Here is a 16,215-nt window from a genome sequence, read left to right on the forward strand (position 1 = left end):
CATAGGGTCATCTGTGGGGTCATGGGGTCTCGACGTCACGGGGTCATGGGGTCATGGGGTCAGCGGGTCTGGGGTCATTGCCTGACGACATCACGGGGTCCTGGGGTCAATGGGGGTCACGGGGTCATCTGTGGGGACATAGGGTCACGGGGTCTATGGGGTCACGGGGTCATGGGGTCAGTGGGGTCACGGGGTCAGTGGGGTCATGGGGTGATGACATCACGGGGTCCCGGGGTCAACAGGGGTCACAGGGTCAACCGTGGGGTCACAGGGCCACGGGGTCACAGGGTCACACGGTCATGGGGTCATGGGGTCAGCGGGTCAGTGGGGTCATGGGGTGATGACATCATGGGGTCCCGGGGTCAACAGGGGTCATGGGGTCATGGGGTCATGGGGTGAGTGGGATCACAGGGTCAATGGGGTCGTTGCCTGATGACATCACGGGGTCCTGGGGTCAACAGGGGTCATAGGGTCATCTGTGGGGTCATGGGGTCTCGACGTCACGGGGTCATGGGGTCAGCGGGTCTGGGGTCATTGCCTGACGACATCACGGGGTCCTGGGGTCAATGGGGGTCACGGGGTCAACCGTGGGGTCAGGGGGTCATGGGGTCACAGGGCCATGGGGTCATGGGGTCACAGGGTCAGTGGGGTCACGGGGTGAGTGGGGTCACGGGGTCAGTGGGGTCATTGCCTGATGACATCAAGGGGTCCCGGGGTCAACGGGGGTCATGGGGTCTTCTGTGGGGTCAGGGGGTCATGGGGTCATGGGGTCATGGGGTCCCGAGGTCACAGGGTCACGGGGTCATGGGGTCATTGCCTGATGACATCACGGGGTCCTGGGGTCAACAGGGGTTATGGGGTCATCTGTGGGGTCATGGGGTCATGGGGTCACAGGGCCACGGGGTCATAGGGTCATAGGGTGAGTGGGGTCACGGGTCAATGGGGTCATGGGGTGATGACATCACGGGGTCCCGGGGTCAACGTGGGTCACGGGGTCATCTGTGGGGTCATAGGGTCACAGGGTCAGGGGGTCACGGGGTCATGGGGTCACAGGGTCAGTGGGGTCACGGGGTGAGTGGGGTCACGGGGTCAGTGGGGTCATTGCCTGATGACATCAAGGGGTCCCGGGGTCAACGGGGGTCATGGGGTCTTCTGTGGGGTCATGGGGTCATAGGGTCATGGGGTCATGGGGTCACGGGGTCATGGGGTCAGTGGGGTCATGGGGTGACGACATCACAGGGTCCTGGGGTCAACAGGGGTCACGGGGTCATCTGTGGGGTCACGGGGTCAACAGGGGTTATGGGTTCATTTGTGGTGTCACGGGGCCAACATCTACCCATAACTGACCCCATAGCTGACCCCATACCACCCCATAGCTGACCCCATAACTGACCCCATAGCTGACCCCATAGCTGACCCCATAACTGACCCCATAACTGACCCCATACCACCCCATAACTGACCCCATAACTGACCCCATACCGCCCCATAACTGACCACATAGCTGACCCCAAATCACCCCATACCACCCCATAACTGACCCCATACCGCCCCATAACTGACCCCATACCACCCCATACCACCCCATATCACCCCATAACTGACCCCATACCCGCCCCACAGACGCACTTCATGCAGTGCACACCCCATAACCACCCCATAACTGACCCCATAACTGACCCCATACCACCCCATATCACCCCATACCACCCCATAACACCCCATACCACCCCATACCACCCCATAACTGACCCCATACCCGCCCCACAGACGCACTTCATGCAGTGCACACCCCATAACTGACCCTATAACACCCCATACCACCCCATAACTGACCCCCTACCGCCCCACAGACGCACTTCATGCAGTGCACACCCCATAACTGACCCTATAACACCCCATATCACCCCATATCACCCCATAACTGACCCCATACCACCCCATACCACCCCATATCACCCCATAACTGACCCCATACCACCCCATACCACCCCATACCACCCCATACCACCCCATAACTGACCCCATACCTGCCCCACAGACGCACTTCATGCAGTGCACACCCCATAACTTACCCCATATCACCCCATAACTGACCCCATACCACCCCATAACTGACCCCATATCACCCCATTAACTGACCCTATAACCGCCCCACAGACACACTTCATGCAATGCACACCCCATAACTGACCCTATAACACCCCATATCACCCCATAACTGACCCCATACCCGCCCCACAGACGCACTTCATGCAGTGCACACCCCATAACCACCCCATAACTGACCCTATAACACCCCATACCACCCCATACCACCCCATACCACCCCATATCACCCCATACCACCCCATATCACCCCATAACTGACCCCATACCGCCCCATAACTGACCCCATACCACCCCATACCACCCCATATCACCCCATAACTGACCCCATACCCGCCCCACAGACGCACTTCATGCAGTGCACACCCCATAACCACCCCATAACTGACCCCATACCACCCCATACCACCCCATATCACCCCATACCACCCCATACCACCCCATACCACCCCATATCACCCCATAACTGACCCCATACCGCCCCATAACTGACCCCATACCACCCCATACCACCCCATATCACCCCATAACTGACCCCATACCCGCCCCACAGACGCACTTCATGCAGTGCACACCCCATAACCACCCCATAACTGACCCCATACCACCCCATACCACCCCATATCACCCCATACCACCCCATACCACCCCATACCACCCCATATCACCCCATAACTGACCCCATACCACCCCATATCACCCCATAACTGACCCCATACCCGCCCCACAGACGCACTTCATGCAGTGCACCCACCACAGCGCCGAGTTCGAGGGCATCGACTGCGACATCTTCGAGTCCCCGGTGCCGATGACCATGGCTCTGTCCGTCCTCGTCACCATCGAGATGTGCAACGCCCTCAACAGGTAACGCACGGACCCCTAGCCGCCCCATAGCCGCCCCATAGCCGCCCCATAGCCGCCCCATAGCCGCCCCGTAGCCGCCCCGTAGAGATCCCATACAGAATCCATAGAGATCCCATTGAGTTCCATTGAGATCCATGGGAATCCATAGAGATTCATGGAGACCCATAGAGACCCATAGGGACCCATAGGGACCCATAGGGACCCATAGAGACACCATAGAGACCCCATAGCTGCCCCGTAGCCGCCCCGTAGCCGCCCCATAGAGATCCCATACAGAACCCATAGAGATCCCATTGAGTTCCATTGAGATCCATGGGAACCCATAGACATCCATGCAGACCCATAGAGACCCATAGGGACTCATAGGGACCCATAGGACCCATAGGGACCCCAAACCTGCCCCGTAGCCGCCCCATAGCCGCCCCGTAGCCGCCCCATAGAGATCCCATACAGAACCCATAGAGATCCCATTGAGTTCCACTGAGATCCATGGGAACCCATAGACATCCATGGAGACCCATAGAGACCCATAGGGACCCATAGGAACCCATAGGGACCCATAGAGACACCATAGAGACCCCATAGCTGCCCCATAGCTGCCCCATAGCCGCCCCATAGCCGCCCCGTAGAGATCCCATACAGAACCCATAGAGATCCCATTGAGTTCCATTGAGATCCATGGGAACCCATAGACATCCATGGAGACCCATAGAGACCCATAGAGACCCCATAGAGACCCATAGAGACCCCATAGAGACCCCATAGAGACCCCATAGCTGCCCCATAGCCGCCCCATAGCCGCCCCGTAGCCGCCCCGTAGAGATCCCATACAGAACCCGTAGAGATCCCATTGAGTTCCATTGAGATCCATGGGAACCCATAGAGATTCATGGAGACCCATAGAGACCCATAGGGACCCATAGGGACCCCATAGCTGCCCCATAGCCGCCCCATAGCCGCCCCGTAGAGATCCCATACAGAACCCATAGAGATCCCATTGAGTTCCATTGAGATCCATGGGAACCCATAGAGATCCATGCAGACCCATAGAGACCCATAGGGACCCATAGAGACCCATAGAGACCCATAGGGACCCATTGAGCCCCATAGAGACCCATAGGGACCCATAGAGACCCATAGAGACCCATAGAGACCCATAGGGACCCACAGGGACCCATAGAGACCCATAGGGACCCATAGAGACCCATAGAGACCCATAGAGACCCATAGGGACCCACAGGGACCCATAGAGACCCATAGGGACCCATAGAGACCCATAGAGACCCATAGAGACCCATAGGGACCCACAGGGACCCATAGAGACCCATAGGGACCCATAGAGACCCATAGAGACCCACAGAGACCCATAGAGATCCCATAGAGACTCACTGAGTTCCATTGAGATCCATGGGGACCCTATGGGGTCAGGGTGTTCCCTATGGGGTCACTGTGTTCCCTATGGGGCTCTATGGGGTCACCGAGGCCCTATGGGGTCACTGTGTTCCCTATGGGGCTTTATGGGGTCATTGAGGCCCTATGGGGTCACAGCGTTCCCTATGGGGTCACTGTGTTCCCTATGGGGCTCTATGGGGTCACCGAGGCCCTATGGGGTCACGGTGATCCCTATGGGGTCACAGCGTTCCTTATGGGGTCACTGCATTCCCTATGGGGCTTTATGGGGTCGTTGAGGCCCTATGGGGTCAGGGTGTTCCCTATGGGGTCACTGTGTTCCCTATGGGGCTCTATGGGGTCACCGAGGCCCTATGGGGTCACTGTGTTCCCTATGGGGCTTTATGGGGTCATTGAGGCCCTATGGGGTCACAGCGTTCCCTATGGGGTCACTGTGTTCCCTATGGTGCTCTATGGGGTCACCGAGGCCCTATGGGGTCATGGTGTTCCCTATGGGGTCACAGCGTTCCTTATGGGGTCACTGTGTTCCCTATGAGGCTTTATGGGGTCGTTGAGACCCTATGGGGTCACAGCGTTCCCTATGGGGTCACTATGTTCCCTATGGGGCTCTATGGGGTCATTGAGGCCCTATGGGGTCACTGTGTTCCCTATGGGGCTTTATGGGGTCACCGAGGCCCTATGGGGTCAGGGTGTTCCCTATGGGGTCACTGTGTTCCCTATGGGGCTTTATGGGGTCATTGAGGCCCTATGGGGTCACAGCGTTCCCTATGGGGTCCCTGTGTTCCCCATGATGCTCTATGGGGTCACCGATGCCCTATGGGGTCGCTGTGCCCTATGGGGTGACGCCGTTTCCCCCCCCCCTCCCACCGCAGCCTATCCGAAAACCAGTCCCTGGTGCGGATGCCGCCGTGGGTGAACATCTGGCTGGTGGGATCCATCTGCCTCTCCATGTCCCTGCACTTCGTCATCCTATACGTGGATCCGCTGCCGGTACGGGGTCACGGGGTCATGGGGTCACGGGGTCATGGGGTCACGGGGTCATGGGGTCACGGGGGTATGGGGTCAGAAGGGGGATATGGGGTCAGGAAGGGGGGATATGGAGCCTCTCCATGTCCAAGCACTTCGTCATCCTTTACGTGGATCCGCTGCCGGTACGGGGTCACGGGGTCACGGGGTCAAGAGGTCATGGGGTCAGGGGGTCATGGGGTCACGGGGGTATGGGGTCAGAGGGGGGATATGGGGTCTGGAGGGGGGGATATGGGGCCTCTCCATGTCCCTGCACTTCGTCATCCTTTACGTGGATCTGCTTCCGGTACGGGGTCACGGGGTCACGGGGTCACGAGGTCACGGGGTCACGGGGTCAGTGGGGTCATGAGGTGATGACATCACAGGGTCCCGGGGTCAACGGGGGGCATGGGGTTATCTGTGGGGTCATGGAGTCACGAGGTCAGGGGGTCACAGGGTCATGGGGTCACGGGGTCACGGGGTCATGAGGTCACGAGGTCATGGGGTCACGAGGTCATGGGGTCACGGGGGTATGGGGTGGATATGGGGTCTGGAGGGGGGGATATGGGGCCTCTCCGTGTCCCTGCACTTCGTCATCCTATACGTGGATCCGCTGCCGGTACGGGGTCATGGGGTCACGGGGTCAGGGGTCATGGGGTCACGAGGTCATGGGGTCACGGGGTTGTAGGGTCAGAAGGGGGATATGGGGTCTGGAGGGGGGGATATGGGGCCTCTCCGTGTCCCTGCACTTCGTCATCCTATACATGGATCCGCTTCCGGTACGGGGTCACGGGGTCACGGGGTCACGGGGTCACGGGGTCATGGGGTCACGAGGTCATGGGGTCACGGGGTTGTAGGGTCAGAAGGGGGATATGGGGTCTGGAGGGGGGGATATGGGGCCTCTCCGTGTCCCTGCACTTCGTCATCCTATACATGGATCCGCTTCCGGTACGGGGTCACGGGGTCACGGGGTCACGGGGTCACGGGGTCATGGGGTCACGAGGTCATGGGGTCACGGGGTTATGGGGTCAGAAGGGGGATATGGGGTCAGGAAGGGGGGATATGGAGCCTCTCCACGTCCCTGCACTTCGTCATCCTATACATGGATCCGCTTCCGGTACGGGGTCACGGGGTCACGGGGTCACAGGGTCACGGGGTCACGAGGTCATGGGGTCACGGGGTCATGGGGTCAAGAGGTTATGGGGTCAGAGGGGGGGATATGGGGTCTGGAGGGGGGGATATGGGGCCTCTCCATGTCCCTGCACTTCGTCATCCTATACGTGGATCCGCTGCCGATACGGGGTCACGGGGTCACGGGGTCACGAGGTCATGGGGTCACGGGGTCATGGGGTCACGAGGTCATGGGGTCACGGGGGTATGGGGTGGATATGGGGTCTGGAGGGGGGGATATGGGGCCTCTCCGTGTCCCTGCACTTCGTCATCCTATACGTGGATCCGCTGCCGGTACGGGGTCACGGGGTCACGGGGTCACGGGGTCACGGGGTCATGGGGTCAAGAGGTTATGGGGTCAGAGGGGGGGATATGGGGTCTGGAGGGGGGGATATGGGGCCTCTCCATGTCCCTGCACTTCGTCATCCTATACGTGGATCCGCTGCCGGTACGGGGTCACGAGGTCACGGGGTCACGGGGTCAGTGGGGTCATGAGGTGATGACATCACAGGGTCCCGGGGTCAACGGGGGGCATGGGGTTATCTGTGGGGTCATGGGGTCACGGGGTCATGAGGTCAGGGGGTCACAGGGTCATGGGGTCACGGGGTCACGGGGTCATGAGGTCACGAGGTCATGGGGTCACGAGGTCATGGGGTCACGGGGGTATGGGGTGGATATGGGGTCTGGAGGGGGGGATATGGGGCCTCTCCGTGTCCCTGCACTTCGTCATCCTATACGTGGATCTGCTGCCGGTACGGGGTCACGGGGTCACGGGGTCACGAGGTCATGGGGTCACGAGGTCATGGGGTCACGAGGTCATGGGGTCACGGGGGTATGGGGTGGATATGGGGTCTGGAGGGGGGGATATGGGGCCTCTCCATGTCCCTGCACTTCGTCATCCTATACGTGGATCCGCTGCCGGTACGGGGTCACGGGGTCACGGGGTCACGAGGTCATGGGGTCACGAGGTCATGGGGTCACGGGGGTACTATGGGGTGGATATGGGGTCAGGAAGGGGGGATATGGAGCCTCTCCATGTCCCTGCACTTCGTCATCCTATACGTGGATCCGCTGCCGGTACGGGGTCACGGGGTCACGGGGTCAAGAGGTCATGAGGTCACGAGGTCATGGGGTCACGAGGTCATGGGGTCACGGGGGTATGGGGTGGATATGGGGTCTGGAGGGGGGGATATGGGGCCTCTCCATGTCCCTGCACTTCGTCATCCTATACGTGGATCCGCTGCCGGTACGGGGTCACGGGGTCACGGGGTCACGAGGTCATGGGGTCACGAGGTCATGGGGTCACGAGGTCATGGGGTCACGGGGGTATGGGGTGGATATGGGGTCAGGAAGGGGGGATATGGAGCCTCTCCATGTCCCTGCACTTCGTCATCCTATACGTGGATCCGCTGCCGGTACGGGGTCACGGGGTCACGGGGTCAAGAGGTCATGAGGTCACGAGGTCATGGGGTCACGAGGTCATGGGGTCACGGGGGTATGGGGTGGATATGGGGTCTGGAGGGGGGATATGGGGCCTCTCCGTGTCCCTGCACTTCGTCATCCTATACGTGGATCTGCTGCCGGTACGGGGTCACGGGGTCACGGGGTCACGAGGTCATGGGGTCACGAGGTCATGGGGTCACGAGGTCATGGGGTCACGGGGGTATGGGGTGGATATGGGGTCAGGAAGGGGGGATATGGAGCCTCTCCATGTCCCTGCACTTCGTCATCCTATACGTGGATCCGCTGCCGGTACGGGGTCACGGGGTCACGGGGTCAAGAGGTCATGGGGTCACGGGGTCATGGGGTCACGAGGCCATGGGGTCACGGGGTTATGGGGTCAGAAGGGGGATATGGGGACAGGAAGGGGGGATTTGGGGCCTCTCCATGTCCCTGCACTTCGTCATCCTATACGTGGATCCGCTGCAGGTACGGGGTCGCGGGGTCATGGGGTCACGAGGTCATGGGGTCACGAGGTCATGGGGTCACAGGGGTATGGGGTGGATATGGGGTCTGGAGGGGGGGATTTGGGGCCTCTCCATGTCCCTGCACTTCGTCATCCTATACGTGGATCCGCTTCCGGTACGGGGTCACGGGGTCATGGGGTCACGGGGTCATGGGGTCAGGGGGTCATGGGGTCACGGGGTTATGGGGTGACGGCGGTATGGGGTGGATATGGGGTCTGGAGGGGGGATATGGGGCCTCTCCATGTCCCTGCACTTCGTCATCCTATACGTGGATCCGGGTCTTTATGGGATCTCTATGGGGCCATTGTTATGGGATCTCTATGGGGCCGCTATAGGGCCGTTATGGGGTCATTATGGGGCCGTTATGGGGTCGTTATGGGGTCTCCCTGTGCCCCACAGATGATCTTTAAGCTGACCCACCTGGACCTGGTTTCTATGGGGTCTCTATGGGGTCTCTATGGGGTCTCTATGGGGCTGTTATTATGGGATCTCTATGGGGCCGTTGTTATGGGGCCGTTATGGGGCCGTTATGGGGTCGTTATGGGGTCTCCCTGTGCCCCACAGATGATCTTTAAGCTGACCCACCTGGACCTGGGTTCTATGGGGTCTCTATGGGACCTCTATGGGGTCGTTGTTATGGGATCTCTATGGGGCCGTTGTTATGGGGCCGTTATGGGGTCCTTATGGGGTCATTATGGGGTCTCCCTGTGCCCCACAGATGATCTTTAAGCTGACCCACCTGGACCTGGTTTCTATGGGGTCTCTATGGGGTCTCTGTGGGGCCGTTGTTATGGGATCTCTATGGGGCCGCTATGGGGCCGTTGTTATGGGATCTCTATGGGGCCGTTGTTATGGGGCCGTTATGGGGCCGTTATGGGGTCGTTATGGGGTCTCCCTGTGCCCCACAGATGATCTTTAAGCTGACCCACCTGGACCTGGTTTCTATGGGGTCTCTATGGGGTCTCTATGGGGTCTCTATGGGGTCTCTATGGGGCTGTTATTATGGGATCTCTATGGGGCCGTTGTTATGGGGCCGTTATGGGGCCGTTATGGGTCGTTATGGGGTCTCCCTGTGCCCCACAGATGATCTTTAAGCTGACCCACCTGGACTTGGCCCATTGGCTGGTTGTGCTCCGCATTTCCTTCCCTGTGATCCTATTGGACGAGGTGCTGAAATTCATCGCCCGGAATTACCTGGAGGGTCAGTGCTGCCCCCCACCCCCCCCCCCCCATAAGCCCCCCCCCCCCCCGGTGACGTCATCACCTGTGACGTCATCACTTGTGACGTCAGCGCCGCCTCTGACGTCATCGTGTCACCGGGATGCTCTCATCCCTTCCATTCACCCCACTGACCCCATATCCCCCCCATTGACCCATTGACCCCAATGACCCCATTGACCCCATTGACCCCAATGACCCCATTGTCCCCCCCCACTGACCCCATTGACCCCCCCAATCGACCCCATTGACCCCATTGTCCCCCCCCACTGACCCCATTGATCCCAATGACCCCATATTCCCCCCACTGACCCCATTGTCCCCCCCCACTGACCCCACATCCCCCCATTGACCCCATTGACCGCACTGACCCCATATCCCCCCATTGACCCCGTATCCCCCCATTGACCCCATTGACCCCAATGACCCCAATGACCCCCACATTGACCCCAATGTCCCCATTGACCCCCCCACTGACCCCACTGACCCCACTGTCCCCCCCAATTGACCCCACTGACCCCACTGTCCCCCCCCAATTGACCCCACTGACCCCATTGTCCCCCCCCACTGACCCCACATCCCCCCATTGACCCCATTGACCCCCACCATTGACCCCCCCAATTGACCCCAATGACCCCATTAACCCCCCCATTGACCCCAATGACCCCATTGTCCCCCCCCACTGACCCCATTGACCCCCCCAATTGACCCCATTGACCCCATTGTCCCCCCCCACTGACCCCATTGACCCCATTGACCCCAATAACCCCCCCATTGACCCCAATGACCCCATTGACCCCCCCCACTGACCCCACTGACCCCACTGTCCCCCCCCAATTGACCCCACTGACCCCATTGTCCCCCCCAATTGACCCCACTGACCCCATTGACCCCATTGACCCCCTCCATGCACCCCCCCATTGACCCCATTGACCCCATTGTCCCCCCCAATTGACCCCATTGATCCCATTGTCCCCCCCCACTGACCCCATTGACCCCAATGACCCCATATTCCCCCCAATGACCCCATATCCCCCCATTGACCCCCTCCATGCACCCCATTGACCCCCATTGACCCCATTGACCCCACTGACCCCATTGACCCCCCCAATTGACCCCATTGACCCCATTGACCCCCCCCACTGACCCCACATCCCCCCATTGACCCCACTGACCCCATATCCCCCCATTGACCCCATATCTCCTCATTGACCCCATTGACCCCCCCCATTGACCCCACTGACCCCATTGTCCCCCCCCACTGATCCCACATCCCCCCATTGACCCCATTGACCCCAATGACCCCATTGTCCCCCCCCAATTGACCCCATTGACCCCAATGACCCCATATCCCCCCCCCGTGCCATGCCATAATAATCCTGTGCCATCCCATAATAATCCCCCATCATCCTGCGCCATCCCAGAATCCCTCATCATTCTCTGCCACCCAATAATAGTCCTGCGCCACCCCATAATAATACACATCCCATCCCATGATGCCCAGCGCGCCATCCCATAATGCTCCGTTGCCATCCCATAATTCCCCATCATCCTATTCCGCCCCATAATAATCCATGCACCATCCCATGATGCCCAGCGCTCCATCCCATAATGCTCCCGTGCCACCCCATAATAACCCACGTCCCCTCCCATAATGCTCCGGTGCCATCCCATAATACTCCTGTCCCATCCCATAATGCCCAGCGCTCCATCCCATAATAATCCCCCATCACCCTGAGCCACCCCATAATAATCCACGTCCCATCCCATAATGCTCCGGTGCCATCCCATAATAACCCATGCGCCATCCCATAATGCTCTGGTGCCACCCCATAATTCCCCATCATCCTGAGCCACCCCATAATAACCCACGTCCCATCCCATAATGCTCCGGTGCCATCCCATAATAATCCATGCGCCATCCCATAATGCCCAGCGCTCCATCCCATAATAACCCTGAGCCACCCCATAATAACCCACGTCCCATCCCATAATGCTCCGGTGCCACCCCATAATTCCCCATCATCCTATTCCGCCCCATAATAATCCATGCGCCATCCCATAATTCCCAGCGCGCCATCCCATAATGCTCTGGTGCCACCCCATCATCCCCCATCATCCTATTCCACCCCATAATAACCCATGCGCCATCCCATAATGCCCAGCTCACCATCCCATAATAACCCTGAGCCACCCCATAATAACCCACGTCCCATCCCATGATGCTCTGGTGCCACCCCATAATAACCCACGTCCCATCCCATAATGCTCCGGTGCCATCCCATAATAATCCATACACCATCCCATAATGCTCCAGTGCCACCCCATAATAATCCACGTCCCATCCCATAATGCTCCTGTGCCACCCCATAATAATCCACATCCCATCCCATAATACTCCTGTGCCATCCCATAATGCCCAGCGCTCCATCCCATAATAATCCCCCATCACCCTGAGCCACCCCATAATAACCCACGTCCCATCCCATAATGCTCCGGTGCCACCCCATAATCATCCCGTGCCACCCCATAATAATCCATGCGCCATCCCATGATGCCCAGCGCTCCATCCCATAATAACCCTGAGCCACCCCATAATAACCCACGTCCCATCCCATAATGCTCCGGTGCCATCCCATAATAATCCATGCGCCATCCCATGATAATCGCCCAGCATGCTGAGCCATCCCATAATAGCTCACGTGCCACCCCATAATACTCCTGTGCCATCCCATAATAGCCCACGCTCCATCCCATAATCATCCTATTCCATCCCATAATAATCCACGTCCCATCCCATAATGCTCCTGTGCCACCCCATAATACTCCTGTCCCATCCCATAATGCCCAGTGCTCCACCCCATAATAATCCCCCATCATCCTGTGCCATCCCATAATAATCCACGTCCCATCCCATAATGCTCCGGTGCCACCCCATAATAACCCACATCCCATCCCATAATACTCCTGTGCCATCCCATAATGCCCAGCGTGCCATCCCATAATAATCCCCCATCATCCTATTCCGCCCCATAATAATCCATGTGCCACCCCATAATACCCAGCGTCCCATCCCATGATGCTCCGGTGCCACCCCATAATTCCCCATCATCCTATTCCGCCCCATAATAATCCATGCGCCATCCCATAATGCCCAGCGCTCCATCCCATAATCATCCTGAGCCACCCCATAATCCCCCATCATCCTATTCCACCCCATAATAATCCATGTGCCATCCCATAATACCCAGCGTCCCATCCCATAATGCTCCGGTGCCACCCCATAATAATCCATGCGCCATCCCATAATGCCCAGCGCTCCATCCCATAATCATCCTGAGCCACCCCATAATAACCCACGTCCCATCCCATGATGCTCCGGTGCCGTCCCGTCATCGCCCATCACGCGCCATCCCATCATGCCCAGCGCGCCACCCCATAATAGTCCCGCGCCACCCCATAACGCCGCCCTGCTGTCCCCTCACAGCGTAACTCCGCATCCCTCCGTTGGCGACCGCCGAGGTAACGCTGAGCCCACAGCGACCCCGTGTGTCACCCCAGAGCAACTGCAACCCCACCGCAGCCCCGTGTGTCACCCCGCAACTGACGCCCCATAAGTGTCGCCCCATAAGTGTCGCCCCATAACTGCCACCCCATAAGTGTCAACCCATAACTCTCGCCCCATAAGTGTCACCCCATAAGTGTCACCCCATAACTCTCACCCCATAAGTGTCGCCCCATAAGTGTCACCCCATAAGTGTCGCCCCATAACTCTCACCCCATAAGTGTCACCCCATAAGTGTCGCCTCATAACTCTCGCCCCATAAGTGTCAACCCATAAGTGTCGCCTCATAACTCTCATCCCATAACTCTCACCCCATAAGTGTCACCCCATAACTCTCACCCCATAAGTGTCAGCCCATAACTCTCACCCCATAACTCTCACCCCATAAGTGTCGCCCCATAAGTGTCGCCCTATAACTCTCACCCCATAAGTGTCGCCCCATAAGTGTCACCCCATAAGTGTCACCCCATAACTGCCACCCCATAACTGTCACCCCGTCACCCCAAATGTCACCCCATAACTGTCACCCCATAAGTGTCCCCATATCTGCCCCCTTGTGACCCCATTGTGACCCCACACCCCGTTGTGACCCCATATCTGCCCCATTGTGACCCCATTGTGACCCCACACCCCGTTGTGACCCCATATCTGCCCCATTGTGACCCCATAACCGCCTTGCTGACCCCCCGTTGTGACCCCATATCTGCCCCATTGTGACCCCATTGTGACCCCATAACCTCTTCTGACCCCATAACCGCCCCTCTGACCCCATTGTGACCCCACACCCCGTTGTGACCCCATATCTGCCCCATTGTGACCCCATAACCCCTTGTGACCCATTGTGACCCCATATCTGCCCCATTGTGACCCCATTGTGACCCCATATCTACCCCACTGTGACCCCATAACCCCTTCTGACCCCATATCTGCCCCATTGTGACCCCATAACCCCGTTGTGACCCCATAACCGCCTCTCTGACCCCATTGTGACCCCATAACCCATTGTGACCCCATATCTGCCCCACTGTGACCCCATTGTGACCCCATAACCCCGTTGTGACCCCATAACCGCCCCGCTGATCCCATTGTAACCCCACACCCCGTTGTGACCCCATATCTGCCCCACTGTGACCCCATAACCCCGTTGTGACCCCATGACCACCCTGCACCCCATTGTGACCCCAAACCCCGTTGTGACCCCATAACTGCCCCACTGGCCCTCATTGTGACCCCATATCTGCCCCATTGTGACCCTATTGTGACCCCATAACCCCATTGTGACCCCATATCCGCCCCCCTGTGACCCCAAAACCCCATTGTGACCCCATAACTGCCCTGCTAACCCCATTCTGACCCCATAACCCCGTTGTGACCCCATATCTACCCCATTGTGACCCCATTGTGACCCCATAACCCCATTGTGACCCCATAACTGCCCCATTGTGACCCCATTGTGACCCCATTACCCCTTGTGACCCCATAACCGCCCCGCTGACCCCATTGTGACCCCACACCCCGTTGTGACCCCATATCTGCCCCACTGTGACCCCATAACCCCTTCTGACCCCATATCTGCCCCCTTGTGACCCCATAACCCCCTCTGTGACCCCATTGTGACCCCACACCCCATTGTGACCCCATAACCGCCCATGACCCCATTGTGACCCCATATCTGCCCCACTGTGACCCCATTGTGACCCCATAACCCCGTTGTGACCCCATATCTGCCCCGCTGACCCCATTGTGACCCCATACCCCGTTGTGACCCCATATCTGCCCCACTGTGACCCCATTGTAACCCCATAACACCGTTGTGACCCCATAACCAGCCCACTGACCCCATTGTGACCCCATATCTGCCCCACTGTGACCCCATTGTGACCCCATAACCCCGTTGTGACCCCATATCCGCCCCATTGTGACCCCATAACCCTGTTGTGACCCCACTGCCCCACTGCACCCCATTGTGACCCCAAACCCCGTTGTGACCCCATAACCGCCCCGCTGACCCCATTGTGACCCCATAACCCCGTTGTGACCCCATATCTGCCCCATTGTGACCCCAAAACCCCATTGTGACCCCATAACCACCCCGCTGACCCCATTGTGACCCCATATCTGCCCCATTGTGACCCCATTGTGACCCCATAACCCCGTTGTGACCCCATATCTGCCCCCTTGTGACCCCAAAACCCCCCTGTTACCCCATAACCGCCCTGCTGACCCCATTGTGACCCAATAACCCCGTTGTGACCCCATATCTGCCCCACTGTAACCCCATTGTGACCCCATAACCCTATGGTGACCCCAAACCCGCCCCATTGTAACCCCATTGTGACCCCATAACCCCTGGTGACCCCATAACCGACCCTATGGCCCCAATGTGACCCCTGACCCTATTGTGACCACAGAACCGCCCCAAAATCCGCCCCCCAGTGACCCCATAACTGGCCCATTTCCGCCCCACAGGCTATGGCGAGGAGCTCCGGAAGAAGCGGAAGTGAGCCCACAGCCCCACAACCCGCTATGGGGCGGCCCTACAAGTCTATGGGGCGGCCCCACAACCCGTTACGGGGCTGCCCTACAAGTCTATGGGGCGGCCCTACAACCCGCTATGGGGCGGCCCCACAAGTCTATGGGGCGGCCCCAAATGGCCCCTGCTAATTTATTGCCAATAAAGGGAACCCCAAACACCCGCTTTGGTGGCGTCTTATTGGGGCTGCCCCACACTTATGGGGTGTCCCACACACTTATGGGTGCCCCACACTTATGGGGTCTGACCCACACTTACGGGAGCTGCCCCACACTTATGGGTCTGCCCCACACGCTTATGGGGTGCCCCATGCTTATGGGATCTGACCCACATTTGTGGGGTCTGACCCACACTTACGGGGCTGCCCCACACAC

The 16,215-nt window shown here is 58.7% G+C and overlaps 1 protein-coding gene across 1 annotated transcript in view; it reads left to right on the top strand.

Annotated features, from left to right (window-relative positions):
• LOC146542015 (sarcoplasmic/endoplasmic reticulum calcium ATPase 1) overlaps positions 1–13,335 on the top strand; it is a gene marked incomplete at its 5' end in the record, with an annotated part of 33,569 nt that extends 20,234 nt beyond the window's left edge. Inside the window, 4 exons of the mRNA XM_085215076.1 lie at positions 2,840–2,973; positions 5,256–5,373; positions 9,609–9,726; positions 13,231–13,335. Of these exons, the coding sequence (XP_085071202.1) occupies positions 2,840–2,973; positions 5,256–5,373; positions 9,609–9,726; positions 13,231–13,235 (375 nt within the window). The remainder of the gene's footprint in view (positions 1–2,839; positions 2,974–5,255; positions 5,374–9,608; positions 9,727–13,230) is intronic.
• Positions 13,336–16,215: the final 2,880 nt, after the last annotated feature.

The sequence above is a fragment of the Meleagris gallopavo genome, unplaced genomic scaffold (genome assembly GCF_905368555.1).
Source record: "Meleagris gallopavo unplaced genomic scaffold, MGAL_WU_HG_1.1 scaffold_3, whole genome shotgun sequence".
Taxonomy (NCBI): Eukaryota; Metazoa; Chordata; class Aves; order Galliformes; family Phasianidae; genus Meleagris; species Meleagris gallopavo.